The following is an 18603-nucleotide window of genomic DNA, read 5'->3' as shown; positions in this document are numbered from 1 at the left end:
CTGCAGTTTATCATTTCCTATCCAAGCTAATTTTACATTACGTCACGTAAAATTGTATGTCATGTTTATGACAATTATAAATTACGCAAATAAAATTTAAAAAAAAAAGAAAACGATTAAGAAAATCGATAATCAAAACGATTAAAAATAATGGATATGAAATATGTTATAATTGTAAAATATATAAATTATATCGAAGAAATGTTGTAAAACGAATGATAAAAATAAAAAGCAATATGATCTGCTTTCAAATGGAAATTTAAACGCGACTATCGCTCTAACATGAACCTCAACTATCCAGAAAAACTATTCGATGGAAAACGAATCGCAACCGATACTACTTGAATTTTCTCTTCATGAAAAAGCAACGAAAGAGTAGGCGCCACAAAAAGAAGACGATATTCAACGGACAAAGAATAAGAGGTGAGAAATAGAACAGAGAGAACGAAAATGCAACTCTAAACTCGAAACGTGGCAAAACAAAAGCCGGAAATTGGAGGATCAGGATACATCTCGAAGGCGAGCAACAAGGATAGCGTATAAAAGATGGTCGGAAGAGAATTCCTTCGTCAGAAGAAAATATTTAATCCTTCGATAAAGGCGGTGATCGCCGGATTGGAATAAGAGCTAAATTTTACGATGTGGAAGAATTTATTATAGACCACTTCCCTTTTTATCTCTTTTACGGCGAATTATGCGCGTAAAGCTTTCAAAAAGATTTCTTATTTATATTTTATATCAAATATTTTTTAAGTCAAGTTAATTCCGTTTTTATTAAGAGATATTTATTAAAAAAAAAAAAAAACAAAAACAAAAAAAGAAAGAAAATTCTATACAATTCAAAAAATATTTAGACAAAATCGATTGGTATTTTAATTTTAATATTAAAGATATTATTTTATCGATAGTAATAATTTGATAATTGATTAAATATATTTATTGCAAGAATAATGTATATAATGGTAAATTATTTTTCTTAATAATTAATTAATCCTAATTGTGTTCATAATATCATAAAATTTATATAAACATACATATAAAAGTATGTTAAAAATTTTTTTTTAATTATTAGGAATATAAATATTAGAGTTCTTATCATTTATAATAATCGTTTTTTTGATCGTGAAAAGTTATTCATCATTGTCATGAGTTATATATCGCTAAAATTATTATATACTTTGTCGAAAGATATTCACGAAATATCTATAAATTGAATTGAAAAATTTACTTAAATTCCTCGATCATACAAAATTTGCGTTTATATAATTATAATTTATATAATTATAATATGCAAATGCGTTTTTTTCAGATTTTCACGTAGACGAAATGACTTATTGATTTATTTTATGAAGAAAAAAAAGCTTGATAATATTATAAATCGCATCATAAACTTGGCCTGAATTATACATCCATTTGTTAATATAAATATGTAGCTGTCATATCCTTATCATTAACTACTAATCAATTCCCTCTATTATTTGCTTCATATTTCTAAAAACATTCAAATAACACATCACGAGTCGCAAGTCAACGATGACACACTATGATTACACTATAAAAATACAACTCTTTGCCTTGCAATTTGATCGTTGTAGTCGATAAATTTTTCTGTCTTTGTTTTGTTATTTTTATTTTCGTCCTCGATAAAATATTGTTTTTTATTTTTTAAATGCGAATAAAGTTCGTTTCGCAAAACACAGAAGAAAATAACAACTTGAAACTATCCAATAGCGTGTAAATGCCTTCGATTTCAAAATGATAATTCAACTCTAACCATAGTAATCGATATGTTTGTGTATGCTTGCATTCTGCTTGAATAAATAATTCGCGATTCAATTGAAAATAATAATATGAAGATGTTTTATTAGTCTTCAATAGAGTTTTTTTTTTTTATTAAAGTAAGAAATTATTTTAATTTAATAAAATAAAAATTTCAGAAAATTTAACGAATAAAAAGATTATAAAAAAATGGAACATTTATTGCTAATCGCAATCGATTCAAAGTTAGTGATCGTTTGTTTCTGTTGAAGATCTTTCGTCTGATTATACTAGTGAATGGATAGAAATCGACGAAAGATATTTTCTCAACAAAGTTTCTCGCGTTGAATCGGGAAAAAGTTCAGTATATTTTTCCGGATAAGTTCCATAGCGAGAGATGCGAGGATGATGTAGGATGCGTATAAAGACATAAACTTTCATATTTAACCAAAGTGCTATTCGGTAAAAATAAACGTATCGATCGTCCTAAAAGTTTTGCCTACATTTTTCACATATGAGTTTTCTTGATTGCGCAAGAATAAAGTCGCAAATAGAATTTCATAAATCATAAATCTTCGCCTGCAATATTAATAATGAAGCTTGAGATCTTCGTTGATGTGCTATGTGGAGTTTTAAAATAATGAAAAAGTTTTTTAATTCTCATAATCAGAAAGTACTTTTCTTTTCGAAGAGTAGAATCTTGCCGACTACGATCAAGAAGTTTCAGTTCGCGTAACGTATTATTCTGAAGTTTTCTGTACATCGTGCGAGATTTTCCGGTTTCGAGGGACACGAATGTTATGTTTCTAACTTGGACGGCATTTCGTGAATTTTGAAATATACATCGTTTTTTGCATCCTTAATACCCGCAAAGGAAAACAGAGCTAGTGCCGACGGCTTTCGTCGTTCCGGTAGTTTATTACAACGGATTCTCTGCCGTTGCAGGTTGAGATTTATCGGTCTTTCCTTTGACCAGCAGTTGCGGTTACTCCGCAAAATACAAAAAAAAAAAAAAAAAAAAAAGACCGAGTATGTTACAAAATGAATGCACCGCGAAAGGAAGAAGAGATCGCGACGTTGCGTGATACATTTGTTTTTCTAAAGTTCTAATCGTCTAAAATAGGAAGACTAAATAATTGACTGACGGAAAACGAAGTATGTTTTCTGACAATAAGATTTAAATTTAAATATAAAAATAAAATAAATTTAAATAAATTTAAAAATAAGCAACGAGCAAAAATTTATTATTAAGAAATTATTAATTAAATGTAAAACTTTATTTTAATACTTATTAATTATTTTTAACAAATGACATATTATAAGCTAGTTACACAATCTTTTATAAAAAATTCAAACACAGTATCAAACAATTATTTGAAAAGTTACAGAAACTGTTTCTCGTTTTAATGTGCACATAACTGCAAAAATAAAATCTATAAACGACTGATTTCGAACGACTGATATTGTATCGTAAAAGAAATTTCCACGAAGGGAACGAATTTTATTCTGCAAACCGATGTGTCGGGAAAGCTGTGACAGATATTGTTTGTGACGCAAACAGATTTACGAAGGTGAATACTATAGAGCTTGCACTAGATACAAATCCCGCTAAAGAATGTATTCCTGTGCGCTCGTTCCAGTAACTCTATCGGTAGGGTAAAGTAAGAAGCTAAGCTTCTTGAATGTTTCATAGCTGTTGCAATGCGCTGAAAGACGCAAAAAACGAACGTAGCGTAACGTTTGCTTGCACAGGTACTTTCTTCTGTGATAATATAAAGTGCACCTTGTGCACCGAAATGTAACAATATTTCATCGATTTTGAAGAATTAATCTTACAAAACAATACTAATTACAAAGTATACAATACTAATTTTATATTGTAGATAATTTCATAAATAATTTTGGTTCTAGTAGTAAAAAGGAAAAATTTAATTCTTAATTAATGAATACTGACAGATAGTTTTGTCATCTATTTGAATAATAACATAAAAACATAATGTCGGAATTTATACATATATGTATGTAAACAAGTTAATTAACTAATCAAGTAAATTGTGACTTTACTTCGTAAGAGAGTAACGTGTAATTGGAAAACACTGGTTTGAAAGGTCCGTAACAAAACTCGTTTACTTGACATTTCGTGAGAGACAAACACAGTGGTTACTGTCAACGAAATACGGGCGAGGGAATAACTCTGACTTGTGCATGTGTCTATAAAGTTACGAAACCAAAATACAATCCGAAAATGATTTCCGCAACTCGTCGTATCCTCGTATCCTGCATGCCACGGATTCTGTGAACAATATATATATATATATATATATGACTTACCGGGATCTCTACGTAAACATTCAAGAAACGTTTCAATCTTAACTCTGACGATCGATGTACCATACAGCCAGTAATTAAATTTCAAAGTTCCCTTTTAGTCGCAGCGCCGCGTGCAAATACGATCGCCGAATTATAACGAGCTCGGACATAATATAAAGAAACTAAATCGATTCTATAAAATTATATTCTACGTATTTGTACCTGTACGTTATAAAGTGATGAGGTAAAAGGGAATATAGAACAAAGGGAGGCAAATGATTCGAGAAAAGGGTGAATTACCGGTGAGGCAAAATACCGTTAGCGACACTCGGTGAAGTTACGAGAAGGTCGCCTAGCTATTTGTAATTGTAATTAGCAAACCGGCTAATTCATTACCAAGAAATTCGTTACCAAGAAATATAGGATGCGCGGTATGTTATTTAACTACAGGGGAAAATCCAATAGGAGAAAATACAACAGACACTAATCATTGTAAGCACATGACAAATCATGCATCTCGTCACGCAAAAAGCAAAAAGGATATCTAATAACGAGAAAGTAGAACATGGTAAATGTGTCGACAGGAAGGAAGAAAAATACAGAGCAAGGAAAAGAGAAACAAGAAAATGCAAAAGTAGTCTGATAGTATTTCTCGTTAGAAATTTTAGATATATTTTTAGACTAAACATACATGATGTTTTTAAAATTTCCTTTTCATACCTTTCTTCATAGAGTATTCGAATCAAGAGTAAATTTTCTTTTAAAACGACACAAAAACAACACAAGAAACTGATACTTTAGTTATTTAAAATAAAAACTATTTTTAAATCATGCATCCATTACAAATATAAAGACAGATAGCGGAAAATTATAAATTGATGGCGTTCAATAATAAATTTTAATTAAAATTAAATAATTTATTCCATATTAACAAAAAAAATTTGAAAATAGAAATATATCTAAAACATTTTACGTATAATTAAAAAAATACAAATATATATTTTTATAAGGAATGAATTAATATTGGATCTTTCCATCGTGTAGTAGAAATGCGATAAAAAAATTTTAAATCGAAAAATCTCGTACTAACGAGCTGAATCGCTTTTGAAATCTGAACATAACGAGCTGAGTCGAGCGCGTCTCGGTAAACGTCAGAGAATAGAACGAGATAAATTTACGGGATCATGAAACATGCTGGCCGGCTCGAGAATGTTAGCTGTTGTCATCTGGGAAAAAATACTGCGACAGATTGCGACGTACGAAAAATAGAACATGTTAACGAAACTAGAGTTAGCAAGTATGCATTTAACTGCTGCTGTTCTTAATTTTCACGGTTTATCTCCTACTCCTTACTACTACCCTATCCTGTACATCGCAGGCACTTTAGTCCTTTGGGACTATAAACATAACGATCCTACATTTCGTAAATTTTGTAGAACAAGTCGGTGAAAAACAGAATGGGTCCGACAATAATAATAATATTCTTCGTTTATTATATTTAATATGAGTAGATAAGGTATTTTTATAAATCAAGTGTTTGATTATTCAAACCATAATTTTGATTAATAATAAATTTAATTCATCAATATTGGTTAATTATTGTTAACAATTAACATTGTAATAATAAATTTTACTCCAGAGAAAAGATATCTTTTAAACAATCATATAATATTTTTAGATTATAAATTTTTTAATTATAAAAGTCATTAATTAAATTAAAATTAATTAAATTAAAAAGATTTCTAAAGAAGCATTGTACTTTCTTATAGAAATTATTTTTTCATTTAAAATATAAAAGTAATATTAATATAAAATAAAACAATAGGAATTTTATTATCACGATAGCTTTTAGCACTTATCAAATAAAAATCGAGAAAGAATAGCATAACATAGCATCACGATGTTGAAAATTATAGAAAATCAGAAGAACGCAATTAAACATAAATATATCACAATTTTTATTTATGTGTGTTTATTTTATTTATTTATCCAATTATCTCATTTTGATTTCAGATTAAAAGCAAGAATTTAAAAGTTGCAATTTAAGATTTGCACAACTGAATCAGAAAGAAAATAAAATTTTATCTTATAATTTGTCTTGTTAGAGACTTTGAGATAAAAATGTTAATTTATTCAAAAATAACATTAAACATATAAAATGTATCATGAATAAAATCTTTCATTTATGAAATATTAGTTTTATTAATTTCTATGAAAAATATTCTTTTATTGGAGATTAGAGTTAGCAAATTACATAAATACACATTAATCCGTTAATATTCCGTACACTTTGCCACCTGTTATATCCCTATACGCATACATGGATACCTTATGTATGCCGATGGTATAACCTCCAGGGCACAATCTTCCACCAACTAGTTAAATTAGACTACGGGATCTGGCCTTCAACCAATGATAGTTACCAATCGCTGACGCAATATGTATCGATCTAATCTCATGAAGTGCACATTGACATCTCGCAAAATCAGGTTTGGAAATGATGACATATTTTATTCACTTACAAATCAAAACAGGAATAATATCGATAACATTAATTGTAACGTACATTTAGCGATAATGTATACAATTGAAACGTTAAATCAAACGGCCAGTAAGAGTCAATGCTGTTAATAGCGCGTACTTATTTTTTTAAATAGCTTATTTATTCAAATAAAAAAAAGTATAAGTTTATTTTATTCGTGGACATAATTCGAACATTTTGGCTCTTCTTTAAACCAACTTCAGTGAAGTAAGGAAATAAATTGTTCGGAATACAAGTTTACAATTAACTTGTTGTAAAATTCTACTGTCAGACTGACTTACATGTCTTTCTCTTGGAACGAAACGTGCACCTCGGAATCGCGCAAAGGTAGAAAAAATACGCGCATCCTCGCGATTCCGAGAAGCTCTTCTCCACGAAGATAGTCCTCCCGGCAAGTTGCCTCAGCGAGCAATCTCACGAAATTGCATCGCGCGATTCCACGTCGTTCCGTCGACATTACCGTTCGCATTCCCAGCGTTCTCTTTTTCCGAGTCCTTCGACTTTCATTTGACTGACGGAAAGAGATGGGTTGAGAGGATGAAAAAGTATATAAGGAAAAGAGTGGTGGACAAAAAGATCTGTAATAAGACAAAAGAAGGAGGAGCAGAGAGAGAGAGAGAGAGAGAGAGAGAGAGGGGGGAGGGAGAACAATTTTTTCATTCATAATCGATATTCCACTGTTATCAAAAACAATCGATTTATCATCATAGTTAATATTACTGTTGCCAAAAATAATAAAAAATAAGTGTTAATTTATAAAAATGTAAGAACAAATATATAGCATACACGATTATTATTTTAATTTGTCTTGAAATTAAAATATCGTCAAATGTACATTATTTTTCTTCACATATTTGTCTTCACAATAATATTCTCGGACAGATAGACATACACATTTTCTATTTTCCATATCTCTGTCAGCCACGCAAAAAAGTAGGTCCAACGGGAATCAAACTTGAATTTAAGCTTTTACATAATATATAGCTATGTCGCTGAATTGAATATATCATTTAGTGCCTGCTCATTCGTATGCGATCAGTATATTCTAGTTGTAACTTGTATATCGTAAAAAATCTTTAAAAAAATTCCATCCGATCTATATTTAAAACCAGTTTCTAGAGAGAAGAGTTTCATCGTTTCTTTCTTCAGACGTACTTTCTATAGAAATTTTCTTAAAAACACAAAGTTAATTATAGTGATGAAGACAGAGCATATATATTATTATATAGATACATACAAATTACTTACTTTTATGACATAAAATAATATATATAGCAAAAATAATATAAATTGTATTTTAAATACAATTATATAGATTGTAAAATATAATGTAGATTGTAAAAATTAAAGCAGAAAAATGATTACAAATGACACGTAAAATATATATATATATGTATAAACACTTACCCGCGCTTTCGGCGTCTGTTTCAGTCCAATGGCTGGTTGGCTGCGATTACTCTGCAAGAGAAGAAAAAAAATCCTTATTATAATAAAACGGCTATTACTTTATAATGATTGACATTAAATTCTCTAAACTATAGCTTATATATATGCCGTCGTTTCGACAGATACTTTCAATCCGGAAAATAAAGAGACGAACCGCGATAAATCGTTATCATAAAATGCGTTGCTACAACGCGCCAAACGCGAAATACAAACTCGCGGCTGCACGGATCTCTATCTATACCGTAATTTAAATGTACGTTTATATAGCGCGATTTGATGGGACGACCAAAAGCGCATTGAACGGACGCTTAAATTCAAAATGCGTGTTTCCGACTTTCGACCCGTCCGTGGATCCTCGCCGGACAACCGGAAGAATCTATCTTCGTGGAGAAAACAGATCGCAGAGATCGAGCTCACACCGTTTGCCTCCATTTATGACGTTCGGCGGACTATTTCCGTGTCGCAAATAAATCCGCTTCGGATGCACCGAAGCGGCCTTTTGCACGATATCGCCGCGACCGATACGACGCTACAAACGATAAATTCACGGCAAAACATCAGCCCGGACGGTATCATCGTGGATGCCCATCATTGCTGCGGAATGGCGTAAATCTTAATTGACTTGGCGAAACATGATCGTGCTTTTTCGTGTCGTGATTACATTACGAACGATGACCGTCAAAATCGGGTCGGGCGAAATAACTTCACGTTGCGAACTTATACCAGTAAAATGACGAACTGGCTAAAACGAATCACGTATCTCACAGCGATTTAATTAAATCGTCGCGCTCGCCATACATCCCGATGTTGATGAAACTGTTTTCGGAGTCGATATGCATTTTTATTCGTGCTGATTGCCACTGTATTTACAACGCACTGGTTCATCTCTTTCACAGATGTTCATTGAAACAACAACGAAAGTAGCGATTTTTTCGATTTTTGTGATATTCTTTCTTGACTTCATTTTTTCGCAGCAGAAAATGAAATATGTAACTTTTTTTTTTCAAATATAGCTTATTTTACATATTTATCAAAATTTATTAATCTTATAATTCGCGTATCGTGTGCTTTTTAAAAGAAAATATTCTTTAATTAAAGATAAAAACCTGTGCAACTTGTCAATCCAGGTTATTAATGTATCCAAGAATTTTATATTTACAGGAATATTCTTTTCACTCTTCAAGAAATTTCGATCTATACTAGAGACATTCGGATTGAGTAGTTTTCTATCATGTTTGAAGCAGAAACAGGAATATTTCGGCATAGCCCATTAGTTTTGATGCTTCAATGTCCCCTGGGTGATAATTAGCCGCCTTTAGCGACATTTTGCTAGTCCAAAAACGGCCAAGAGATATACCGAAGAGAAACAAATGAGCTTTGTACGAGACGTGATAATTAAGCGGTTTATCTCGATTAATTCCGGATAATTACGCTTGGCAATTAGTCCAATTGCTGCGACTGTCCAATGCAGCGTGAGTGGCGAGGCCCTCTTGCTACTCTTCGGCCCCGCAATTGCAGACGACGAAACCGCGACAACTGTGCCGCTCTTATAGCTGCTACGGATTTTGCTGGTCGCTCTGGATCTCGAAAATTGCCTCGTAAACCAAGGACGCCGACGGACTTGAGCACTTCCCCAGTCATATTTCCACTTGGAACCGTCATTTACATTTTATCACGTAATAAGCGAACGACGAGCGCAAATTACATAGTCAAATATTCGCCTGGTTTCTGGTCTTGTGTTAGACGCAAAAGCAAATTTCAGTTTTCTTCTAGTCGGTATTCTCGCATAGCTGTCAAAATTATGCGATCTATCAAACTTAAATTCCACAATAATAAAAAAATACGTTTCTAAAATTATTGAATAGAAAATACTGGCAAGTTTCGGTGTAACTTCCATCTCGCGGTTGACGAATTTGACAGTAATATCGATCGCCATTACAATATTTATAATATTACTCTAAATTTTCCATCGCGCTTGTTTTATGTCACGCTGCGTATAATATCCTAAAACAATTCGACCTACTTCGAGTAATTACAACTCATCCAGTTTTCTTAGCCTATTCATTTTTTCGACTTCCGCTCATCCTCCAACGTTGACCGTCCATTTTACTTTACTTCACTCTTTCCTTTTTCTAATCAAGATGTGACTTGTGTCAAAAGCATCACAAAGCCAAAGAAATAAAAAAAAAAAAATAGAGCTGTAAATGAAAAGAAGGCACAATAAGATAGGAACTTGGAGGAAAAATCACAACTGCCAAAAGGAAGTGCATCGGTACGGGCAAACATCGTCTTCCGCCGAACTTTTTCTTCCCGCTTGCCAGTCTCCGTCTCGTACGAGAAGTTTCGACGGGCGTTCACCAGTGAATTTATCGGCATTGCGGTCTATTAACTCGTAATGGCATTAAGTCGACCTGCCGATACCTGATATGCCGTATAATTATTTTCTGTTTAAACGCGTTCCAGATTATATGATAGCTTCACGCGGCTTTTTTTCCAATGTATTTAACAGCAAACTTAATTTGTGCATACATCAATCACGTTTTATAGAGAATGAGTATCCATACGTAAATTCTATGTGCTATAATGAGGTTACGCAGCAGATAAATCAAATAACAGATAAAGATATCATATTTGAGAAATAAAGAGCATATCATCATAAATATTGCGGAAGTAGAAAAAGATATAAGATAAGGTTGTTGCAACAGAATGCATTATTATTATATCTCGATCAATCACCTTATTTTAACTTTTTTAAATTTGTTATAAAAATAATAAATTTGTTATAAAGACATCCTTGTCATGTCATTTTCACGATCGATGACAGATATACCTAAAATCCTATCCATTGTATATTTCTTCGACGTTAGCCCCAGGTGAAATCCATTGCTGATTGGTTGATAGACAAGGATTAGTTAGGCTATATCGTTACTACGATTAATTCCAGCCAGCGCCAGAAGCGTTTCGAATTGAAAACAAATCAATCCAGGAGAATGAAATGTGGCACGAGAACTCTAGGTATCAGAACGTTCGGGAAAATCCATCAGCAGGTCACGTACAAAGGAAACGGGAATTCCATTTCGCGGAGGAAGCCTCTGACGTCTCCGATGTGCCATTTCGGATAATTATTCAGTTACAATGAGCGCTTTAGGCGGCTGTGATCGTAGAAAGCAGATGATATTTGATTTTGGACACATAGACGCGTGCACTCGTATATTATTTAATATCAGTTCGTCTAGTTTAACGCGATTTGCTCCATTTACTATCTTGCACATTTTTCCCTTTTTCTAGTATCATATTTTAACAATTCGTAACTTTCATAAAAATTTTATATTTTATATAATATAAAATTTTATATTTTAATATAAAACAGATACAAAAAATCGAATATAAAAATCCACAGTAAAGTGGCCGATTATAAACATTGCCATTAATAATGTTTAAGTAAATAAATTCTTTATTAGAAATAATAAACAGAAATCCGTGCAATAATTAGGAAATCCGTTGAACGTGTTTTGTGTAATGGCAGGAAGACAATCGATTTCTAATTAATTATATGTATATATCCTTACGCAACCCAAACTGCATTTCGATCGCTAAGCCGATAATAAAACTATAATTCCGATTTGTATTGTCCATATATATATATTAAAATTAATTAATTCCTTTAATCTTATATTTTTGATTGGTACAGTCGTATCGATTAATAAAATTGTATAAAATTAATACGTCGAGATATATACACGGTAAGAACAAAAATACCATTTCAATGATATTTTAATTATATCAATACATACTTTTTTTTTATTGTTATAACAATGTAACGATATCATTGATAAATTTTTAATCACACCTAGCGCATTGGCTTAAATACTGGCTTAGTTAATGCTTTTATTTTAAATCAAAGTATTGAGAAATTTTTGCTTTATAAATTTCAACTACGAGTGCAAGAGTTTGCAGATATTAATAAAACGATGTTCGTTTTTTGCATGTAATAGACTAAAAATCCTAAACTCTATCTTGTGTCATCTTGAAAATCATTGTGTATTTTACTTTATGATAAATCAATGATAAATCACTTCTGAAAAACTGTATCTGACATAAGAGAGGCGAAATATTAATATAGCATTAATATAGCATTACAAATTGTTTATTTATATCTTTTTGTAGCGCGTCTATTAAAATTTTACAATAATATTTCCGATGATAAATGTTTGATTCAAACATAAATTTTGCTAAACTTTTTAGCAATATATATAAAATCTCTTTCTACATCTGTCTCTACATATTTTCTGTTCTTGAGTAAATCCTGCTGAATAATAAAAAGTAAGTTCTACTCTTATTCTCTCCTTTTTTATATTTTCCGTTTTTCTTTTGTTCAGATCGAAATAATTATAAGTAGCAAATAGCGTTCTCTTAAAAGATAAACCAAAAAAGATAAATCAATTTGTACTGTTGTATTGTTATTTGCTAAAATTTTAATATATTTTTTTGCATTATATATTTAGCATCTCTTAAATAATTTTGTTTAAAATAGAGATAAACAAATTGAGACAAGAAATGCTAATTCTCGCAAAAGTTTTGCACTTTATATTAACTCCAAAATAATTTATGTAAAATGCTCAAAAGATATGTATGTATGCATAAGGATAATGTAAATTTAATAAGTCATAATGTAGTTATTTTATTTTGATAAAAAGCAAATTTCAAATTTTGAAGTAATTTACACTTTATTTTACTGGATTAATATAATTATAGTTATAACATAAATAAAGGTATAATTGAATATAATTTATTTGATGAAATGCACGTTAAAATAAATAAATTTATAAATTTCGCATAAAAATGTCCGTAACAATAAAATAATGGTAGATTTGTAAAACGTACGTTAAACATTTTGATTTTTATTAATTCATCAATAAATAGCTGTTCAATATAATTTATTTAAATACAAAGAGGTTACTGGTAATAAAGTTTACAGTTGGTTTCATTAATTGCAAATATTTTTAAAATTATCAAATGGAGAATTTTATTTATTTCAACTGCAGAAACATTGTAGAAATAAATTACATATTATTCTTGCTTTCTGCTGAAAAGATTATCATAAAGAAACTTTAAAAGAAAATCGAAAAAAATAATGAGAACGATTATTGTTATGCACAGAAAACAATAGACGTACAGTTAATTATCCTCTCGCGAATTCATTTGGTCCGGGTTTTGATCAAATTTTAATCCCGACTAATCCATTACGTGCTTCGATGCTCGCGATTGCACGTGCCAAGCTGCTGTTTCGGACTGCGGTTCCGCAATTGTAATTAGCGTTTCCGTTGTGCCACTCGTTCCTGACGAATATCGTCGATTTCCCACGAGCGTACGCAGAAAACAAATTAGCTGGTAAACGCAAAAGATCGTGACCGATTGGTGGATTGCATAATTAATTATATGACTGGCAAAAAACAATATAATACTTTGTTACATAACGTGATGATTGTAAAATCATCCGCGATTCGTCGTATAATAATATGTCAATCTCCGTGTATGTTTTCCATGTATGAATAAATTAACTCACTGATCGCATATTTTATTTCCTGTATAACATAACACAGCTGGAAATGTTTTGATTGTATCAATAAACTGTAATTTATAATATTAATAATAACAATAGCAATGTTAATAATATGCTAATAATACATTTAGCAATTTTCCAACAGAAACTTTGAAATTTATTACAATTCTCTATTATCTGAATTTATAAGATTTATAAGAAACTAGTACATGCTATCACCTCATAACTTTTGTGTTATTGTTTTACAATAATATTAAATTACATTTCATCAATTGTGATAATAGTGATACAAACAAAAAACGACTCATTTATTTTTCGATTAAATTTAGAATTAAATTTTCAACTAGTGACACTATTCATATCCTGTTGCCATGAAAGTATACAATTACATTTGCCTTGCATCTTGATCTATTGCAAAACGTTACAAATATAATTATTTTTAATTAAAAGAATCGTTGGGAATAAATTGTAAACTGTAACAAAAAATTGTAATTAAACGGTAAAATTCGAAAGATAAATTTATCGAAAGAATTTGATAATTTTAATTTTTTTCTAGAGATTCTATTAGTACACTACAATATTATTAAGTAATTATCATAAAGCAAGTAAAAAGTCATTCTTGGATATTATATACTCGGCGGTGTTATTACTTTCTATTCTACTACCGAGTACAGGAATAAGCCAAGCTTTATTCCTGTATACATCGCGTTAAATCTGCTTAATTCATATTTCGTAATGTTAGTATTTAACGTATTTTGTACGTATTAATGTAGATTCATGTTTTCTGGTTCAAAAACGACGAATTGAAAACCAAGATATTTCCGTGATATGATTTGAATCTACGTGGAGATTTTGCGGTTTTTACAAAGACACGCTTTTAAAAAGGTCAAGTTGAAATTGTGTTACAGGGATAAGAGTTGCAGCATAACGATCACTAGAAATTTTCTCGTGGGATTACCACGTTGGTTACGATCGCACACCCGTCTAATAAAATATATGTAATGAAATAAAAATAAAAATCACCATTTACGATAAAGAAAGAGAACACTGATAGTGGTCGAGAAATAAAAGTATGGATATCGATCGCGCATCAATTACGATGAGGGCTCGAATTATTTGCGTGGCCATCCGTGAAATTGCACAGGGAAGAAATCCGAGCGGCTAATCCGCGTACACGGAAGCGATTTCGATTTTGTAATCTGAATCTGAAATAAAATAAACAGCCAGTTTGAATGTTTTGCCACAGATATAGGGATTAAAATGCCTTTTTTTCCTTCCTTTTTCGGAAATGTTTTCTCGCTATGTTTGTTGCTTAAAGCAACAAATTAGCAACAAATTTTGGTATGTTTGTTTTTTTTTTTTTTTGATACGACACGCCTATATATATTTTTTAGCTAATGTCAAGCTGACCCCCCCCCCCCCTCCAACTTTGAGTGCAATTTCCTGGCGAACGGCTGGAGCAACAAAATTCGGACTAGAGCAACAAATTAGCACTAAACAGCACTAACATAAATAGCTACATTTTTATATGTATATGAACTCGATGGTGGAGGTTCCAGCTTAATAGGGGGTCGTAAACCGGGGATCATTTGTCTCAATTTATAAGCATTGTGCTAAGTAGTGATGAAAGGGGAATTACATCGGGAATTTTATGAAAACTCCACTTTCAAGTAACTACAAAATTGCGGTAAGAGTGCAACCAATTAATATAGAAATCGCATCGAGACAGAACAAAAACATAACAAGATTGGTTCGTGGAAAAAGAATGAAAAGTGAACGCAGAATTTTTGCAAAAAAATTTACGGATATATATATATATTAATAAGAAGAATGTGTATATAAGGGGGGAAAGATGTGCAATGAAAACGTGCATCTACCAAAATAAAATTTGATTCTTGTTTCAAATTTCCGTTTCAAATAACGTGCATCGCAAGTTTAGGATATCAAGAAACACTATAGTTGTGCGCGTTTGCAAGAATAAATTTCGTTTATTGGATAGTTGTTAACCTGAGCTTTTTGTGCGAGTTTTCCAGCATCTATCGGACGTGTTGATCCTATTCTACGCCGCGTAGTTTTTTCGCCTATCAAAGATCTATGCTCTTTATTGGAGAAACAGCATTTTCAGGACAAAGTATTTCGAAATACAGTCTCAGTACCATAATTGTTATACATGGCTGACCAACTTTAAAGTCATGTAATTTAACGATTCACCGCGCTTGCCCTCGATTTTTTTAATTACAAGCTGAAAAACACAAAGTATACGGATTAACAAGTTTGAAGGTGCTTATAAAGTCGCGATTAATACTATCGTAAAGGAAAGTACGTTGTAAAAGGAATATCGAAGTGTTTTGTTTTTACGTACAGGAGTAGAGAGAGTTTATCAAATCAAAAAAATTTATCGTCCGTGGTCAATTTTTCATCTTTGACGCAATAAACGCTTTTTTATTCCTGCAATGTCATTTTGACAATATATATGATATGCGAAATTACTTCTGGGACAATTTCACTTGTTTCATCTTTAGTTACAATCCATTAAATCATAATGTTTCCGGCACAAAATATTTCTTCATTATTAAAATTCTCATTTTTTTTATTAAATCAATGTCGCATATATTTTTTTAATTATTTTTTCATTATTTATTTAAAGAAATTGTATTGTTTTATAGTTAACGTGTGAAAAATAAATAAATGTAGATGTTTTTATAGTTATTTCTATAATTATTTCCATAGTAAATGTTTTGGTAACCAATGATTCAATACAATTTTACGCGACTTGGTGAAAACAGGTTGAAATATAAACATATGAATGTGTTATTCGATGAATGGTAAAACCTGATTTATACGTCAGCGAATAAAACGAGTCTGTGTAAATAAATTCCTGGAAGAAACGATTTTTGAAAAGCCCACTCCTCGATAACGATGCTTTCATAGAATCGAGCTTGGTCGAGAGATGAATGTATCAAACCATATAGAATTTCCATTCGTTGGTCGAAAGCAGGGAGCACTGACATCCTACACATAGAGAGAAAGAGAGAGAGAGAGAGAGAGAGAGAGAGAGAGAGAGAGAGAGAGAGAGAGAGAGAGAGAGAATGGTGAGGTGGAATGTTAGACAGAAATGAAGGTATGGAAGGAATTCGATAGACAGAGAGAGAATGCCACGATACGCATATAACTTTGATATTGTTTGGGAAATGTATGTAATTCATTTACAAATGTATTAAGCTTCGGAAAAATATTATTTGTTTGTGTTTCGAATAAGTAATTAGAGATCAAAAATTAACAAAAATTATTACTATGTATTAATTAAATAATAAATTTTTTGCAATTTACTTCATCGTCTAGCTCATGAAGAAAATAAATAAGTATTAACGATGACAGCACATAACAATTTCAACAAAAATGTAGAAATATTAGATAAGAGCGCTGTAAACTCTTTTCAATTTTTCATTGTTTACTATTCAAAACAAAGAATATACTTTCTTGGTCCAATTTCAAAATTTCAAATTTCGAAATTTTTCATTCAAAGTTAATTCATTAGCGTAATTTAATTTCATAAATATAATCAATGTATACATATAATTATAGTGTCAAATAAATAGTGTCAAATAAATTATTTGTTTTTATATGTTACCACTAAGGAATACATAAAATACACCTATTTAAACAAACTTTTTATTCTTACTTACAATAACGCTAGTCAAAAAATGAAATTATCCATTTTTAGAATTCTATATATTTTTGTACTATGCAATTTTTCAAACGACTATTATTTATCACTACAGAAATTGAATAATGAAAACAACCAAATCATATCCTGAAATAAAATAATGAAATAAATTCATGGATCTAATGTAATATCTATTATATGTGTGTTATTATTGTTATAAATGATAATGATATAGATAGAAAAGTAATAACATAGAAATGTAATTTGTTTGTAACGAACAAACAAATTACAATCAAAGAATAAATTTCCATAACTACCATATTTATTAGGTTCAACATCACTTGTTTGTTATTTTGTCTCTGTAAAATCAAAATAATAGTTTTATCTTTCAATTGTAATAAAAGAATTGATTTACTTCCTAGGTATATTTTTCCTTAATTGACTATTCAGAAGAGTATTATTCTACGATAACACTCAATAAAAATATCAAACTATAACGTAAATGTTGAATCGCGAAAAAGATCTTTACAAAAAATTTACGTTTGCAAAAATACATATATTATGTATTATCACATATTCTTTATAATAGCTCTATGTAATAAGTATTGTAATGTTGTGTAATTTGAGTACAGTAGTTTTTAAACTTTTTTTAAAAAATACAACAATTTTTTTTTTATCAAGCGATGGCATTACAAGAGCTTAAAAAAGGACATAAATATACATATTTCTTACAAATACAAAATGAAAGAATCAAACATTTATTATCCAAAATGCATTTACAACTGATCAGTCAGATCTGACCTGGTCAGATGATGCAGGTACCTTAAATTTTATGATCGTGACAGAAACTGCATCGAAACTGCAAACCTAAACACACGAAAACGGAGCGAAAGATATATATATATAGCTCATAGAGCTCATAACGAAGTTTTCAAAGACAACATCTGGTCTGATATCTAACAAGTTTATTCCACTCGGTTGCTATGACAAAAACTGTAAGTGGAAATCTCTATTTCCGCTATCATCAACTCGCCGCAATCTCCTCAGCCGCAAGCAGAGCTTGTATTCTCTAACATTCCAGATAATATAAAGGAAGCTTTTGTCGTGCGATCTGTCTAAAGGTCGTGTAGTATAACTAATACAAAAAAAACAAATTAAAACGAACTGTTTACTTTGAAAAAGAAACGATTATTCTTTACATCGATATATAGACGATTCAAATAATTATTTTTTTCAATTGAATATGAAAATCATCATGTTTGTGTATTTTTATATAATGTCTAAAATATCTTTTATATACGACACTACGTAAGTTAA

At 30.8% G+C, this 18603-nt stretch overlaps 1 protein-coding gene across 2 annotated transcripts in view; it reads right to left on the bottom strand.

Annotated features, from left to right (window-relative positions):
- LOC105422954 (uncharacterized) overlaps nt 1-18603 on the bottom strand; it is a 292571-nt gene that overhangs the window by 233270 nt on the left and 40698 nt on the right. For both annotated transcript variants that reach the window (XM_089084187.1, XM_089084189.1), the window contains exon 3: nt 8018-8068. In XM_089084187.1, the coding sequence (XP_088940313.1) occupies nt 8018-8068 (51 nt within the window). The remainder of the gene's footprint in view (nt 1-8017; nt 8069-18603) is intronic.

Source organism: Pogonomyrmex barbatus, unplaced genomic scaffold (genome assembly GCF_055798465.1).
Source record: "Pogonomyrmex barbatus isolate J1 unplaced genomic scaffold, ASM5579846v1 scaffold8, whole genome shotgun sequence".
Taxonomy (NCBI): domain Eukaryota; kingdom Metazoa; phylum Arthropoda; class Insecta; order Hymenoptera; family Formicidae; genus Pogonomyrmex; species Pogonomyrmex barbatus.
Note: the sequence above shows the minus strand (reverse complement) of the source record. Positions and strands in the feature narration are given on the sequence as shown.